Source organism: Myripristis murdjan, chromosome 16 (genome assembly GCF_902150065.1).
Source record: "Myripristis murdjan chromosome 16, fMyrMur1.1, whole genome shotgun sequence".
Taxonomy (NCBI): Eukaryota; Metazoa; Chordata; class Actinopteri; order Holocentriformes; family Holocentridae; genus Myripristis; species Myripristis murdjan.
The window spans coordinates 17,121,700-17,139,456 of NC_043995.1; the positions used below are offsets into that span (position 1 = coordinate 17,121,700).

A 17,757-nucleotide genomic window follows, 5' to 3' on the forward strand; every position below is an offset into this window, starting at 1 on the left:
CGGTGTTCAATTAAAAATCCCTTTACCTGAATCTTGTTTTGACTCCTATTACATTGAGATTTAATATGGGTGTAAATATGTATATATAGCTACCTGAAGCTGCATATTGGTTTGGGTGAGCTCTTCTGCTTTCTTCTCTAACGACATCACCCACACTTTCCTCTTCTGTCTGCATCTTGTTGCTGCTGCTCTGTTCCGTTCAAGAAACTTCCGCCTGCGTTCATCTGGATCCTCATCAACTACTCGCCGGCGACGCCCGCCACTGGGAGGCGGAGACTGCAGCGTCTGTGTTGGCTGCATCTGCTGGGCTGCGGGTGACATCTGAAACACGGGGAGAGGACATGAGGCTCATTCAGATCTCTGATGGAACCACAGCACAGTGCCTGTCCGAGACGTGTAACCACTGTGACAGGCCTGAACTAGAGCCAACCACCTGTCTGTTGTCACAGTTCCACCACGCTAAAGCCTCCCGCCTCAAAACAAGCACCTATACATTACCTCCTGCAGCTATTCCATGTCTGGCAGCGTCCCTAAAAACAACATCTGGCCGTGCCACGTGCCCTGTTAGCTGGGCTACGGGCGTCATGAGTGACTGAGTGAGTGAGTGACTGGGCTGATTCACCGGCCTACCCACCTTGTTAAAGAGGTGTCAGGAGGCAGTTTTCCACCGCCCACTTCCACTCAGACTAACACCACCAGACACAGTCAAAAGGCCCGTTTCTAAAACTGTATGCCCACTGACAGATCTTGACATAAACTTGGCAAGGTCAAGTGTTTTCAGTCTTCAGATCATTACCATTTTTATGAGAACCATGGAAAATACAAGCTGCTTTAATGGCTGCTGTGCATACAGTGAATGTTGTTTTAATGCCTTAATGGTAAATTTGGAACATAAATTGCACTTACTGATGTCAAATAGTTCTTCAGCTAATATGTATGGCATTGCAGAAGACGTTACACAATGCATGGACAAGGTTTCTGGCATTATGATGTGTTTCATGTTGCAAGCAATAGTTTCAAATCACACTAAAGCTGAAAACAAAATCTGAGTGTATTCGCAGCTCTAATATGTTCCACCACTGTTTAGCCAAAGCTGTCTGTTCATCATCAGGACCAGCAGCACTTCTTATAAACGTCCTCCTGTCTGAGACACCTGGAGCATGTTGTGGCCACATAATGGCAGTTTGGCAGAGGAGAAGGGTGTGGGGCATAGTTTCCAAAAGACAGTCCTGAGAATCTCTCATAATGGCCACTTTACGGCCTTTTGGTGACCTCTTCCCTCCATGGCAGGCCTCTGACACTGACCTGGAGCTGACCAACCTCAAAGGAAAAAATGACCTTTGAGATTGTTGCCAGGAAACTACTTGGCAGTTGAGCTGTAGTGAGGGAAGTATGTGTTTGACCAGCAGTGAATTTAAAACATCATTTCAAGCTTACTTCCATGCTACCACTAATAGCTAACTTCAAAACTGCTTGTTTAAGGGGCCATGAAACAACTGCCTTGCTTTAGTCATGGTACATAGAGCACCTGGGTTTGCTGTGCAGTGTAGTTTATGTGATATTGAACTTGTGGCTTTGGTGTCAAGCTATATCAAAAGGTGCTACTCTCCTGGAAATGTGCATTGTTTACCTGTGAGCCAGAGTGTAGCGGCGGATGCGGTGAGGTTTGATGTGGATGGCCGGGGTGCAGGTGAGGATTGTGGGAGTTGTGATGTGGGTTGTGTCCCTGGGGGTGGTGGTGTCCACTCTGGCTGTGGGCCTGGCTGTGGTGGTGATGGCCGTGGTGTTGGTAAGCGTGTGGAGGTGCCTGCAGGTGCTGGTGCGGGTGCGAGTGCATGTGATGGTGAGCCCCTTGCTCCTGCCGTGATGACATCATCTCCATCATGTGACCCATGGAGTTCATGTTGCCGTTGGCAATGGCACCCGGGTGGTGTGAAAGTGCAGCCTTCAGTCTCTGTGTGGGCAAATGGACAACATGCGTTTAACATCACTCACTTTGAATGTAAAAAAAAAAAAAAGAAATGTATACAGTTTCTCGTCTCAGTGTGCTGATCAGCTGCAGTTAGTCAGGGTAGATCTGTTGACTTTGAGATGATGAATAGCTCCATAAATTTGTATGTCAGGGAACAGATCAAAGCCACTTAGGCTGTCCTCTGTCTCTCCTTCATTCCTGTCATTCCCTTTCTTTACCTTCTTTCATTGCCCCCCTCCTCCCCTGCCAGCCCATCCTCCTCATATCCCTAATAGCTTCTCCCCTTCCAAAGCATATGTGAAAGTGTGTGTATGTCTCCCCACCAGCTCTGCCTGGATGTCTGCCCAGCAGATGAGCCCCCTGGCAAGGTGTGAGCCTCAGACTACTCACTCTCTGTGACCCAGCAGGAGGTTTGTTGCTTTAACCGTGTGGTCTACTTAGGACTGACTGGTGTCTCTGAGCGGCCAGGGAGGGAGACCAGAGAGAGGCTCTCTCAAGGGGCGCTTGTATTCCTTGTGTTTACCAGATCCACCTCTCCTCAAGAGTCTGTTTTTCTGGGCATCACTTAAAGACGACCTCGAGACCAGAAAAAATCATAATCCAAACATACAAGTGCCAAAATATGTGTTCAGCTTCATCTGTTGAAAACAGACCTAGACATATTAAAAAAAAGCTATGTCTGTACCATTTCATTTGATCACTCATTTTCATCCTAACAGCTGTCAGGAATAACATGTTGAGAGAGTATTGAGTCTGTAAGATCAGCACTAATTAATGCACAACTTGATTAGTAAAATGTGTGTTTTTGTGTTTGAATAAATAAACAAACACCTAAATCCAACCTTAATGTCTAGTGCATAATTCTTTAAGTTTCATACTAGTAGTCACTGAGCAAACAAGTCAGAAACCAGACTGCAAGCATGGACACGTAATTTGAAGGCTACTGTTTTGAATTCCTCAAAGTTTTCTATTGTCTTTTCCAGTGATCACTTGTGCTCTCCTTTATGAGTTCCCCTCCCCCTTCTCCCAGCTGCTGTCTGTAAGTCCAGCCTGTGTCCAGGGCTCCATATCTTTTAACAACCTTCACATTCATGATTCCCATAGGGAATGGCAGCCAGCTGGCCTGGATCACAATGCTTAGGCCACGAACAGAGCATAACATCAACCTCTCCTCTCTCACATCCTTGCTGAGTGGAAAGCTTTCTACCAAGAGGGTTGAGGCACACTCAACTGAATCATTTCAGTCAAAAAACAACATACTTGAACAAGTATTTGATATTTATTTAGTCTGGTTGCCTTCACGAGGCTTTCCATTTATAGTGTGTGTGTATCTGTGATACAGAGAGCCACACAGAAACCAGTGGAGTGAAACCATCACCCTGCCAAGCCTGTTTTGACTGAGTGGAGTTTCTGCCTCTCATACCATGGGATGCCTGACATAGTAACATAGCAATAGAGTTCAGAAGCTACATTGTCAAAAATCATGAATGCTAAAGGATGTTGTTTTAAGTTTGCTATGATAATCTGTATGTCTGATCACACTCCAACACCCTCTAACCGCCTCCACCGCAGCTTCAGCAGCACATCTCTCTCAGGGGCCACGGCCCCTCCTACTTGTGACCACTGAGGCAGAGGTTAAAATACCACAGAGCCTAGACTAACACACAGCGGGCTGCCTCAGGCCTGCAGCTGTCCACAGCATCACAGTCATACTAAGACATACTGAGGGCACCAGGCAGCAGTGGGAGGTCTGAGACTTACTGTAAAGCTGCTGTTACTGTCTATCAGTTAGTGCAACAATATTCACCTATCTCTATTTGTGCTACTTTTTTGTACTGCATATCTGTTTAAACATTAAAAAAGACCAAAATCACTTACATTTCTATAATTAAAAAAAAAACAGTTGACCCATACCCAAATCAGACAACAGATTTAAGACAGCTTAGAAATATTGTTCATAGTCACCAGTGTTGACAAGGACATCTTCCATATGTGTCTGCAGATGAAATTTGAGGCTGACAGCCTTCACAAACACCTTCCTTTCAGCCTTAAGCTTGTCAATCAGCACCAGACTGGGAGGCACTAGGCCCTCCTCCTTTTTATAGAGAAAACCAATGAGAATTTTACTATCTCCTGCCACTCAAACATAGCAGGCAATCACCTGAATGTTCTTAAAAAACAGAGCAGATGCTGAAGGAATCTGCTGCCTGCCTGTCAACCTGTGCTTTTGCAGCCCTGCTCTTGTCTCTGTGTGTGGGTAAGATGCTGGTGTGGGGCTGGAGCTGCCTGACTTCCTGCCAGCTGAGCGTCAGGGGAGTAGGACAGGGAGGAGAAACAGAGGTGAAAGAGGGGCAGCGAGAGAGGGAGCGACGGGGGGTTAGATGGCTCCTAGTGTCTCCCTCCCTACTCACCATCAGCCCAGAACAGCAAGTGCTCATTTATCAGCGGCTCTGAGAGGCATCCAGCTGGCAGCACAGTGCTATCTGTTTGGTAATTGAAATTAGCCAGCATCAGAGGAGGCCCAAGAGTGTCAGAGTACATGGGGGAGGTCAAAGAGCCTGAGGCTTCTCTACAGGCCTCAGGAGTGACAAGACAGAAAACAGAAAAATGCAAAGACTAAATATAATGAGAAGCCCATAACTCAAGTCAGGTCAGGTCAGGTTAACTTATACAGCCCTTCATCATAAACATGTCTCAAAGGATTTTACAAACAATGAGCCAACCTTGATCTAACCAATCAACATCACAAAACAAAATGATGCAATACATTGTACAGCAAAGTAAAACTCACAGAAACAACACAAAGACATGTAATAGCGGTAATAGTTGTAAAGATTTAACTGGCAACCTTAACCAATCTTAGACCCTTAGTGAAGACTAAAGGGGGAAAGGGGTGAAAATTTGGGCAGGCCATTTCAAAGAGGAGTCCACAGCTTGCAATAGGTGCCAAGACCAAAAAGTAACAGAGAATAACATGACCAATGGCAATGAGATGAGAAAGCAAACAAGACATAATGACTTTATTAAATCCATAATGACTTTAAGCTTCCCGCACAGCTAAGATCATGCGGTTCCACTTAAAATTTGATGCAACACAGGTTAATATCTACACAGGTTAATGAACTGCACTGATTAAGAGAGAGGCATGACATCATGTCTTAAACTATAATCATCCTGCATGACTAACATATCAAAGAGAAAAAACGGAAATTCAACAGAAATCCAGATAGGAAAGAGGACTATTGAAATAAATGCCAGATATTGTTATATTAACAGGTGCAACATCAAATAGTACAGTTAGAGAATGAGGTTCACATCTAAACACAGGGTGTAAAATGGGATGTAGAATAGAGAGAAAACCCTTACTGTGATATGGACTTATTCCTGAGGCAAACTGTTGCAGTGTCTGCTACAGCTCCATGCAGTGTCTGCTACAGCTCCATCCAGAGATGTGGCACAGCTTAGTTCAAGCCAGCTAGGGCCAAAACTTAAGTTGGTGCAAACAGAACCACAATGACGCAACCAGGGGATGTTAGCAGAATGATGATGAGCAGGCTGTGATTCTTAAACACCTTCATCAGGACCTTTAATGCCTCTTTAACACATGGTTGTATCCCCCAAACTGTGCAAAGCACAAGGATTTAACTGCCACATGCATTAGCCTTTAATAACACACACACATGCACTTATCTGGCAGCAACATAGATGCCGCACAAAACAGTCATTACGTTGGTATAGGTGTTAGTCTGTGGTGGCACAGGGCTCTCACTACAGGATAGCACAGTCTGTCCCACCACTGTCTGCCCAACACAGTTATTCTTAGACGGAAACAACATAGTGTGCAGAAATGATGTGAAGTCCTTGGTGACAACATGAAGACAAGATCACCCTCTGCCAGGATAAATCTATAAGCAATTAGCCTATATATCTGAAAGCAAATGCATTTCCCGCTACATTTGATGCATTCTGTCAGTGCACTGAAACTAGTGAACAAGGCTATTGATTTTTCATTGTTAAAACACCATTGCTGATCCAGCCCTCTTTCACCCAGAGGGGAGCTATCTCCTCTCAGACCTTTGCCCCCTGACCTCTCCACTCCTCCTTTTTTAGGCCTTTCTCATTTATGTGGTTTCAGGGCTACCAGGTGATCACCCATTAATGATATTTATTAATGGCAGCTTCCTCTTTGACACAGGGGCGTTTGAGTGATGTTCCTGTGAGTGCTCTGGGCACATCCTGAAAACACACTCAGGTTTCTCCTCGCCAGATGACTTCATATCTATTAACCCTGGGAGGAGAAACAGAGAGCATCGAGCAGGTACAAAGGGAAAAGACCACGCCCGCCTGAGGATGGGTAAATCAAACCCAGTGAGGTCAGGGTGAGCACTTTTATTCCCCTTAAAAGTGGAGCAGTGGGCTATCAGGGGACCTGTGGCCCTCTGGCGCCTTATAGCAGTTTAGAAAGATTTAACCAGTCTGAGGAGTCACTGCCTGAGTGCAAACAGATCACAGTTTCTAATGGAGAAGCACCTTTTCTTTTTCACATTAAATAATCCATGGAGCAAGATTAAAGCTTCTGCCTGTTCTAGTCTTTTGCTAGCAGTAGGCCAGCACAGCATGTTCAGTGTGTACATGCATGGTACTGTATGTGCATAGTATTTCTAATTGCATAATAAATCAAAGCTGTAACTTTCCTGGCAATGTTTTTTGTGGGCCTCTGCCCCCTAACTCTCACTCGAAACCCGGCATGGGTTCACCATCTGCAGTTGAAAGACAGAGTTTGGCTCTGCTGCTTTGCCAAACACTCAGAGGATCTAATTCCATCCTCCTCATCTCCACCACTGGTACCCACCACTGCCTGCCTGCAAACCCACTCTCTGTCCCCTAAAACTCCACACCCCCATTAGTTCAATTTTATTAGATTTCCCTCTTGCCCAGAGAGGCAGTAACATCCCCTTCTCACACACACACACCTCTTCCCTTTTCCTCCACCCCCTTTCCCTCTGCTGGCCAAGAGCTGGGGACTGTTAAACTGATTTCCTCAGGGAGCAGCAAGGCAGACAGTCTGATGGGAGCTCTTGGCTGAAACGTCGCCTCCTGTCTTCTATCTCAAGTTCGGGGCTCGAGCTGATCAGAGTTGGGGCGAACAGAGCCTCCCTGTGGTTCTAGACACAGACAGAGAGACGGACACATACTGGCCGCTCTGCCAAGGCCAGACGCCCCAGTGATGCTCAGAGGAGCCGCAGCGGAGCGGGCGCAGCGAGACACACGCCCACCGAAGAGCACGCTCCAAGGCATGTGCTCATACTCTTGGCAGCTTCACCACCCTGTCAAGTTAATGGATGGGCCTCTGACTCTAGTCTGTATATCCCCACTGTTCCCTCTCTTGTAAAGCCCTGCTCTGGTGCAGCCTACATGGTTATCACTACACCCACCACCACAATCACGAATACAGAGGAGGCCTGACAGAGACACAGAGTGAGAGAGCGAGAGAGAGAGAGAGAGAGAAGAATGATAAACACTAACACATGTACTGACTAGTCTCACCAAGGATGACATAGCCTGAAACTTTACCCAGATGCAAGCTTATGCATCATCATATAATCACAGTCACTTTAAATGTGATAATTAAAATCAAACATAGTTTTAAAGATGTTTTAAGTAACAGTTTAACCTGAAGTTGACATGTATAGTGCTTTAAAAAAAAAAAAAAACAACTTTGATGCAAAGTGCTTTACAACAAGATAGCAAGAACTTAAACACAAGAGGGAAACAATCCATACCAAAGCAGTAAAAGAGCACCAAAACCACAAAAGCCGAATAAAACATAAAACAAAACAAAACAAACAAACAAACAAAAAAACAGGAAAAGCAGATATCCAGGGCAATAGAACTAGGAACTAAAAGCAAGAGAAAGTCCTCAGAGTCTGATCACCTGATGTCCAATGCAAGAACTCTAACACCTCTGTATTTTGGTTTGGCTGAAAGATGACTCTTCCTGCCCAGCATACCCCTGTTTATTTAGGTAAGTTGTAACCAGCATACTTATGATAACAAAGCATCCGTGTCGTTGGCCTCAGTAATTGTCTATTAAATGTGTTTTTATTTAGAATTGGTCCTTGTCATAGAGATGGTCCTTGTCATCCACATCTTATTTATCAAACATACTGAAGCTATGTCGAGCCATTTTTATCAACATTTGGATTAACCACACACACTGTTGGAAAAGAGATGCACGGACAGACACAGGCCTGAGATTCCTCTTGTCCTGATGGTGGCTGGACCATCCAGTCTGGCCCATGCAGCGATGGGGGGCTCGTTTACCCAAGCTTGGCCCAGCCGGAGCCCCGTCCATTCACAGGCCCTGAACCGTGACCAAATGGCCTTCACATACACCTCCCATCAGCACAGCTAAAATAACATGCAGTCATCCAAAGACAAACAGATGCGACACCATGCTCCATGACTGCCACCCTTGTCCACCCCATCACCCAGCCCACAGGCACTCAGACATACAAACACACATATGCACACACAGATGTATAACTACACAAAGATCACAGGCCACTGACACCCTCCACACACCAAGAGCTCCCTCCATGTATGATCCGTACTACATGAACTTCAGATGTTAATTATAAAGTTGTTTGTTTTATCACATTTCAAAATGTAGAATATATAGCTCTATTGGCAACACACTGAAGAGAGCAAGACGGGGGGCCCTCTTTCTAGTCTGGGTCCAACACTGATAAACTGGCAGATACACTCTGACACCATCGCTCCTCAGCCGTGCATGCCACTCTGCTTAAAACCACTCACTCCCATAGCAAAAGAGAGAAACATCACATTCATCATCTAAAAAAAAACCTTTCTTTGCAAGACACTGACGCGCCCCTCCTCTCTTTGTAAAAATGTATTTGAGCATTCCTCAGCATTAATCTTGTGTCCCCTGTGCCCCAGTTTGACTGCTGTTCATCTCACAAACGCACTGACATATTTATTTCATCAATCACAGACACACACCATGACAGACTTGTGTCAGAGAGTTGGCTATTTGCAGATACTCACTTCGTAGTTAGCTGCCAGATGTGTGGGTTATGGCTCAAAGGACAACACAATTAGTGCCAGAAAGAGTGCCGGTGATATACACTAATGTGTTTATTTGCACGCACATGCACAAATGCACACGTGCGCTCACACACACATACACACAGACAACTGCACACTAAGAAATGCATAAACCCACAATGCACATATACACTCAGACATTCTTTAACCCTATACTCCAGAGCTCAGTGAAGCACAGTTACTGCCTGCAGATTCAGCTGTGCTCTTAGCTCACCGTCCCTCTCCAATGACATCATCCCTTGACAATGCCACCATTCATACAGATGTTGCTTACAAAACCTGGAGCTAGACTCCTATTGTGTGCAGCTCCTCCTCACAACGAGAGATTTAGCCAGAGGTGCTCCTCAACTGCAGGGGAAGAAAATGAATGGAAGACGTAATAGGGTTACCATTTACTCTAATGGTTTAACTACTTACAAATGACTTCATACTGAGCTAATTGCTCAATCAATCACTGTGCGGTGGAGATGAAAACTGGCACCTCTGTGGTTGCTTGACAAGTTTTCTTTTCTTTGGCATTTCTGACCAGTGTGTGTATGTGTGTCACTCTTTCACTTTTCACTTGTTCACAGCTTTGGGTAAAACTAAATCTTTAGTGATCTTTAAACCTATTAACCTGATACCTGATTACAAGTCTGTAACTTTTCTGTAATATTAGAACAGTAAGGGTTGTATAAATGAAATGTAAAAAGCTACATTATTGCTCTTAGGAACACTTTGATTATTGGTCCTCTTGTGTATTATGAAATGTTTCTTTAAGAGACGCTCTGGTTTTTTCCCTCCTCAAGTAAAAAGGAGTACATTTAGAGCATGCCAAGAATTATGTCATCCGCCCATCCAGTGCCAGCTCCACAGCCAAAAGAGCTGCAGTGTAGGAACATATAGTATTGTTTATCTCATAAAAAAATCAGCACCTAGCCTGACGCTTAGTGACAAATTTATTGTCCTTAGTAACAATGTAAACAATAGATAATTACGGAGATAATAAATAACACATTTTCATACACCAGCACCAAACCAGACCTCTTTAAAGCCCTCTGTCTGAAATTAGCAGGCAAACGGGATGTGGAAAGCATGAACCTCACATAAAAGGGACACTAAACAATGCCAAAGCACACTACTTTGAAATGGGACCCACTCGCAGGAGCTGACTCATGTCCCAAAGTTGGCACCCATGGATGTTATTTTGAACCAACTTGATAAGAGCTTGTTTGGGCTTCCCCTTGCACAGAAATAGATAGTGGATGTCTTTCATCATGCAAACAAAGATATCAAACCATCTAGGCAAATGGTTTTTGGACTAGATTGCAGTGCTTATGTGTATATGTCTGCGTGCTCTAAGTGTACATGTTAGCATCTCTACATGCACGTATGGGGTTGTGTGTGTGTGTGTTTATCTGTTTATCTGAGTAATTTATCACATATGTCTGTATGTCTATCTGCACGTGTGTTTGTCTGTGCCTGTGTGTGTATTTGCGTGTGGCTGTATAACAATGTGACACCATGCTAAGAGGATGACGCAGAGCTGGAGCAGGCGGCGTATGTGGCTGCTTGCTGGGGCCTGTGGAGAGCTGACTGTGAGCAGTGACGTAATGCTCTGGCCTGCGTGCTGTGGAACTTGGCCTCTTCTCCGCAGCGTTTCCTCCACGCTGCGAGGGTCAACTATCCCATCATCTCCAACACACAACACACACCAGTATATTCCCTAGACACAACAGAGCACAACCACACCCGGCACCATGAGCGCCCTGTCCTTCACGAATGAAAACCACTTGAACCAAAACTACTAAAACACTCACAATCTCAGAGCTGCTCCAAGACTACGAACCAAAAGCAATAGGAAAAACATACAAGTCGGTTCTTACATCATCCTGGGGCTTTGCTGAACCACTTCCATGATGGCACTCAAGGAGAAAAATGGGAGATAGGAGAAAATAAAGATGGGCAGTGATGCAGAGATACACTCCTTGGCCCAGAGAGCACAAAACAGAGCCGAGACCGAGATATGAGTCCCCAAGGGGCCACAGCAGTCCTTCAGCTCATTAAGTATTTACACCAGAGACAGTCCTCAATGCTGCTCTGGCCCACCACAAAATCAATTAGCCTTCATTAGCCCGGGCTCTGGGCCTGCTGCGCACTTTCTCTGGCAGGGGAGGGTTAACCCAGCTAAGGAGGCCTCCAGTTACCACAAAACACACACACACACAGGCACACATGCATGTACATATGCAGAGTCACACATTCAAGCACAGGAAACTTGTCCTTTCATGTCAAGCATTCACATTTCTTCCAATTTCTCGCTCTCATTCAACACTGAGTATCTCAGAATATCAATACCCTCTCTCACTTTTCTCCTCCCTCTCATTCAGCCTGGCTGTCTATCTGTTTCTTTCATGTCTATCAAAGTCCCACTCAATCCCCTTCTCCGCTCACACAGTGTAAACGTTGAGGAGGAGAGTGCGTCCAGGTCCGTGCCTCGGGGGTGTGGGGTTACAGTGTGGAGATTTCCCATTGGCGGAAAGTCAACATGGTTGGGGTAATGTGATTAGAGCCGGATTGAGTGCGTCGCAGGGGACACATGGGCCTGATCATGGACCAGTCATCCGATAGCGAAGCCGTATTTATCGACCTGGCCCGAGCGCGGATATTACAGACATTAGAGACCCTGTCCGTGCTTATGAAAACCACGCTGGAGATCGCACCCTGATAACACAATTAGTCTCTCACTTTCTGTCCGCAATCATGGAATTCCATCAGTGCATTCAGACATCAGGGAGCAGAATCTCAATTGATACCCATTTGGGTGCTGTGCATCAAGTTCGAATGGTCAACTAACCAGAAAGTTGCTGGGTAGTGGGGCCTTTAGCCATTTAGTGGCTGCATATGTTTATAAGAGGCCTAACAGAGCATTTACAATTCAATTACACAGATAGGAGAAAAAAAAGAGTAAGATGTGTCTGGATGACAGCCAGAAGGGAGATAAGCCTAATACACCAATATTGTGTTACCCCGGCGTGTTACCATAGGAACAGTTGAAGAGCTTCAAAAGACTACAAAGACGATCAATCTTGAGAGAGCAGGAGGAAGAGGGAGAATTAAGTGCCCTGGGAATGCTCCCGCTCTCCTCTATCAGAGCAATAACTCTTCCAGTGACCTCTGCTACCTCCTCTGTCTCCACGAGATCTTTCTCTCCAGCAAACTCGGCTATCAGCAAATCCATTCCAAACACAAAAGAACAGCCAGTGCTTTTTTATTATAATGGTTTGTCATTCTTTGATATCAAAGTCATGACACTTGTTCAAATTTCTGTATAGCCATTTCCATTTTCAGTGTTCTTTTGTCTTACTTATTTTAAAAATAAATACAGCGGTTGACTGATGGTCATGTTCCTACAGTATTAGTCACTTCATATTGCCTAGAGTGTAACAGTATATCCACTGGAGTGTACTGTTAGTCAGTGGCATTAGGGTAACTGCAGCAGGTATCACCAGGCAAAGTTACACTGAGGAAGACCTACTCTTTTTCTGCTTTTTTTCTCCTTTCAGTCATCCTCCATCCCTCTCTAACTTTAAAACCGCTTCTCTTTTCGCTCTCATTCCCAGTGCTCTAACTGCCTGCTTTGTGAAGGATGAGGTCATTAGATTTTTTTCCCTGCTGTGTTAAACTAGTGCTAACAAGTTGCAGGACCTACAGAACATGTTCTGTACATTAAGATATACATCAGGCCGTCGGTGGGCAGCACAGCCACAACCACATAAAGGACCCTTTATTCCAGCCAGAGTCTCCAGTACTGCACTGGCAGGTTCAGACATAGCTTTGATTACACACCAAATGATGAAATCCACACAGACCTAAGAGAGCAGCTTTGCTGGCACAGCCCAGTGGAAAAGAGAGTTGCAACACATTGAGCGAGTGTGCGTGTTGTGTGTATGTGTACAAGTGTGTATGTACTTATGTGTATGCATGCGTATGCTCACCAGTTTGGCCTCTGAATGCATGGAGGGAACGTGACTGGAAGAGCAGGAGCTGCTGTGGGCAGAGCCTTGCATACCCATCATACTGGAGCCCATGGACATCTGTCTCTCCATCTGAGGACCAAAAAAACACAGGCTGCTTGGATACTATAGTTATACCCATAAGTATAGTCATATGCAGATGCCACAAATCAATACAAACTGTATATTTATCTGTACTGAATGAACATAATCTATGCAATTTATGGTCGTATACACATCTAGAGGGGGAAGTGCAGCTGCCCTAATGAAAAGACAGTTTGTTAGTTTTGAAGTGTTGAAACTGTCAGACCCATCCTCCTGCACAGGACGCTATGAGCAATGAGATGAGAGAGCAAGAGAGCCTGATTTCACACGACAGGCTGCCCTGTGCACAGCTCCGTGTGATGACAACTGGAGCTGACCCAAAACAGGAAGCCAGCACTGAGGGACTTAACACAGGAAGCGGGTGCAACAGTGTTGTATGTGTCTGATAATAGTGCAGTGGGTGTCAGTTAGACTAACACATCAAAACCTGACTACCTCAGTGTAGGACGTGTTGACAAGGTGAATGAGATGTGAGGTGTGAGCAAAGGGTGCAAGTGCGTTCGAATCTGTCTTCATTTGTGGGACCCCCCCGCACCCCCACCCGCCCCCCTTCCTGAATGACCTTGGTCAGCATGGTCATGTGCCACAAGGTTCAAAACATGAACATGAATATGAGGAAATCAGCTGGATAAGCTGACAGGGGTGAAAGGTCACCGGTGTGAGGGGTTTTAGCTGAGCAGCATAGGGGGGAACTTTGTGTTTGTGTGTGGATACATGTGTGTGTGCGTGAGGTGTCGTGGGTTCCTAGCTGTTGAACTCTGGGCCCCCAGTGTGGTGGTCTCCATGGGGACCAGCCCTTTTCCACCCCCAAGCCTGACCCCCATCCACTGAGACCCAGGCCTAGAGCCTTATACTCAACCTTAATTGCACTAAGTGTGTTTTGTATAAAAATATCACCCAAACCTGCACCCCTTTCCTGAACCGTCAATCTTCCCCAAAATCGCTTAGCTCTTAATTTAATAAACATGGGAAGGCTTTTTTTTTTCTATACCATAAACACTGGCTGTCTTGTGTTACAATGAGAACATATGTTGTATCATTAGAATCCCAATCTGGGGAGCTCTTTGCAGGGTTGTTATCATTCCCTGGTTCCCACTATGGTTCCTCTAAATCTTTTTGGCATAATTACAATAAAGCTTATATTCCAGTATAGAATCCTACACTCCTACAAGAGTTGGCTATCTTGATAGACGGTGATAAATCATTTAAATGGTGGTAGCACGTGGCAACAGCAGCACATCTATATTGTTTATGTGCAAGTAGCAAGTGTGAATGTCCACTGGTTAGTATGTCATCACATACATTTGAGAGGGCAAGTGTGTGAGTTTTCTGCCGTACTCGTGAGTGGATGTACTCTGTGCTCCTTTGTGTACTCACAGGCATCAGTACAGCGGAGGAGCCAGGCATGGTCGGGTCTGGCAGCGTTCCAGGCATGGAGGCTGGCAGTGGCTGTCTCTGTCTGTTCCGTAGGTGCAGTAGTGAGGACAGAGAGCCAGGGACAGGCCTGAAGGCACGAGTGCGCGCGTGCACACACACACACACACACACACACACACACACACACACACACACACACACACACACACAAACACAAGGAACTTTAAGCATTCTTCCTCTACTATGGCGCAACACTATAATAGAGCATATTCTTTGTTTCACACTGAATAATAGCAACAATACTACTGCTACTGCTACCACTAGTACCTATATTACCACTAACAACAACACTTTAAACTAAAAGCAACTGTCATACTACATGAACTAATTTGAAATGGGTAAAGTGAAGAAGACAGCACAAACAACATAAATGTTTTTTTAAAAAAATGGCAATAGACATCACAGAAGGGCAAGGCTTTCAAAGTAAGTTTTAAGCCTCTTACAGGAACTCCTATACAGAGTTAAATCTGTTTAAACGTATGGAAAAGAGTTTTCTGCAGGTTACTAAAATGCTATGTTATAAGTTGCTCTAAACTGAACAAAGCAAGCCAATAACACTTTATTTTATCCATGCTTAAGTCAGCATCAAAAATTCCTCCACAATATTTGGTGGCAGGCTGCACATGGGATGACAAAGTGCTTGGCTGGTAGGGAAACAAAACTATTTGATTCATATGGCTGCAGAAAATTCTGCAACATCCATCACTTTGTATCCCAAAGGCATTCCTTCTGAGAGGCTTAGCCATTTGACTAAACTTATGTTGTCTCTGTATCAGTGGAAGAAAATATTGTGTTTATGACATGGCTTAGTAAAAGCATGCCAGTGAAAAACAGGATTGACAGCTAAACAGCTCCACAGGTAACACGTGTTGAAGAGTTTCCAGCTGTGATAGAGATTGTACTGTGTCAGCAGTATGGGCCAAAGATGTGTTCTTGATCACAACCCAGGACTTAATTTCAATTACATTAGTTATTTGAGAGCAGGCCCTGCACTACTCATTGCCTGATAGGGAAATCTGATTGGAATTGATCAAAAATGTTTTGATAAAAAAGCTATTAGTTTGTTTGAAATAATTTCTTCTAAACCATCAGATAAAAACAGATGTTTGGAGATAGACCTGGATTTAACATATCTTAGACTTGTTATTTTAGACAGGGTTGAACTACTGCATGTTTAAAAACAGGAGAGAAAATGCAGTTGCCAGAGAGCTATTGATTATCAATAAATTATGAAGGCCAACTGTGTTAAAGACCTCTTTCATGGGTTTGTGTGGGAGCAACAAAATGAAAAGTGGTAAACTTTATACAAGCTTCATTTTTTCATAGACATGACAAAACTGTTAGAAACTACAGGAATTTCCCTACTAACATGCAAATTACAGTTGAAAAAACATTTTGAATTGAGGCAATTCTTCAATATGAGATCACTAAAAAAGCCACTGTTGGTAATTCCATATATTTATCAATTTCATATTGTATAATTTCAGATCACATCCACACTTCTCTTCTGTTTTAGTTTGTACTTGTTTGTGCTGCTATAAAATAAGAACAGAAAACAGAGTCTACAGCTGCTGCATCCATTCTGCAGAGTTTGAAGTTGAGGAATCTTGGGAATTGTTGGTTGTACTTTAAGCAACTCTAGTTCATGTAGTACAATGGATGAATGATGATAGTGATGATGAATGAATAATTTTTTGTCATAACAGCCACATGAGATGTTCATGATGAGAATCACATTTAGAAATTGCTGCAGCGGTGGAAGGCCTGTTGGGAAAATCCCCCTCAGTAACCACTAAAGCTTGTGCGGACCGACAAGCCTATCCACACTCATGGCCACATCAATAAATCACACGTACAGATGAAGCCCAGGCTATACTTAAACTATAGACAACAGTCCTGTCTAAGGCACTGGCTCAGGGCTGCAGCCAGCTAAACACCCAGACCACTCCATCTGCACAGGGTGACATCATTTATACAACTGCCACCAAATCCCTGCTTGCAAGAACACCATCTCCCAGCTGCATGGTCCTGCTACACCCAAGTGAATACAGAACCCATTGAGTCCCTGCAGTCTAACCAACACCACCGTTCACTGTATGATTCTCCAATGATGGGCATCATCAGGATCAATAAAGCTCGTCATGGATCGGTAAAGGTCCATTTTCATGAACATTTACCAATTAGCGCCAACCAGAGGCATTTGGGATGGCTAATCTTGACGGGTTAATGTAATCAGTTGACCACATCATAGCTGGGATTACCATAATACCAAAGGGTGAGGGAGTGATGGCTGGATGGGGGTGTACCATAGCAAACGGTTCCCCACCTGAATAAATACCTGTATTTTCCCAGACCTAAATATGTGCATTTATGTTCCAGACATTTAGATTGCTGCACACACAGGCAAGCAAACAGGACCATTACCATCCTGACTATATGTCATTTCTGTCTAACATTCCAATTTATCACAATCACACTCATTCAACAGCACATGTGACAACTGAGCAACACTGAGCGCAAGCATTTCCACATGGTGGAAAGCCATGAAAGTACAATGAAGTTTGCAATGTAGCTCCAAGCTGCATCAATCTACTGAAATAAATAGAATGAATTGCTGTGACTTTGGCCTGAAATAATAAGAAATGCTTCGAATCGTTCTTTGATTCAGTATTTTTAAAAACGTTATGGTTTTCTAACAGAATACCATAAATTGCAACTTTTTTGTCAATAAAGTTTTTCAATAGCACAACACTGTTAAAGTAATTCTGTTGTCACATTTCAGAATCACATTTCACTTTCATTATTGAATATTTATTAATGGATATACCAGTTTTGGCTCAAAGCACTTAACTGATTCTTTGACTGAAATCTCACTTTACAAACTTAAACCAAACTGAATTGTAAAATAAATAAATGAATAAAATAAATCTTAAATCGCATCGTCAACTCATAAGTCATGAATTAAGCTGAACTGATGTTAAGCCAATGGTTCACAACCAATGTTAGATGAAAACTGATGCTGTACTGAATACCTGGAAGTGACCATGAGAGGTCAGTGTATTTCTTAAGAAGCAGGGAACAGGAGGTCACTGGTTGTGGCGGCCCAGGCTCTGGTTTTTC

General features: G+C 44.1%; 1 protein-coding gene across 3 annotated transcripts in view; it reads right to left on the minus strand.

Annotated features, from left to right (window-relative positions):
- Positions 1-17,757, minus strand: part of creb5b (cAMP responsive element binding protein 5b) — a 45,002-nt gene that overhangs the window by 4,424 nt on the left and 22,821 nt on the right. For all 3 annotated transcript variants that reach the window (XM_030073502.1, XM_030073503.1, XM_030073504.1), the window contains exons 6-9: positions 14,578-14,704; positions 13,078-13,188; positions 1,631-1,954; positions 94-321 (exon numbers count right to left, since the gene is read on the minus strand). In XM_030073502.1, the coding sequence (XP_029929362.1) occupies positions 94-321; positions 1,631-1,954; positions 13,078-13,188; positions 14,578-14,704 (790 nt within the window). The remainder of the gene's footprint in view (positions 1-93; positions 322-1,630; positions 1,955-13,077; positions 13,189-14,577; positions 14,705-17,757) is intronic.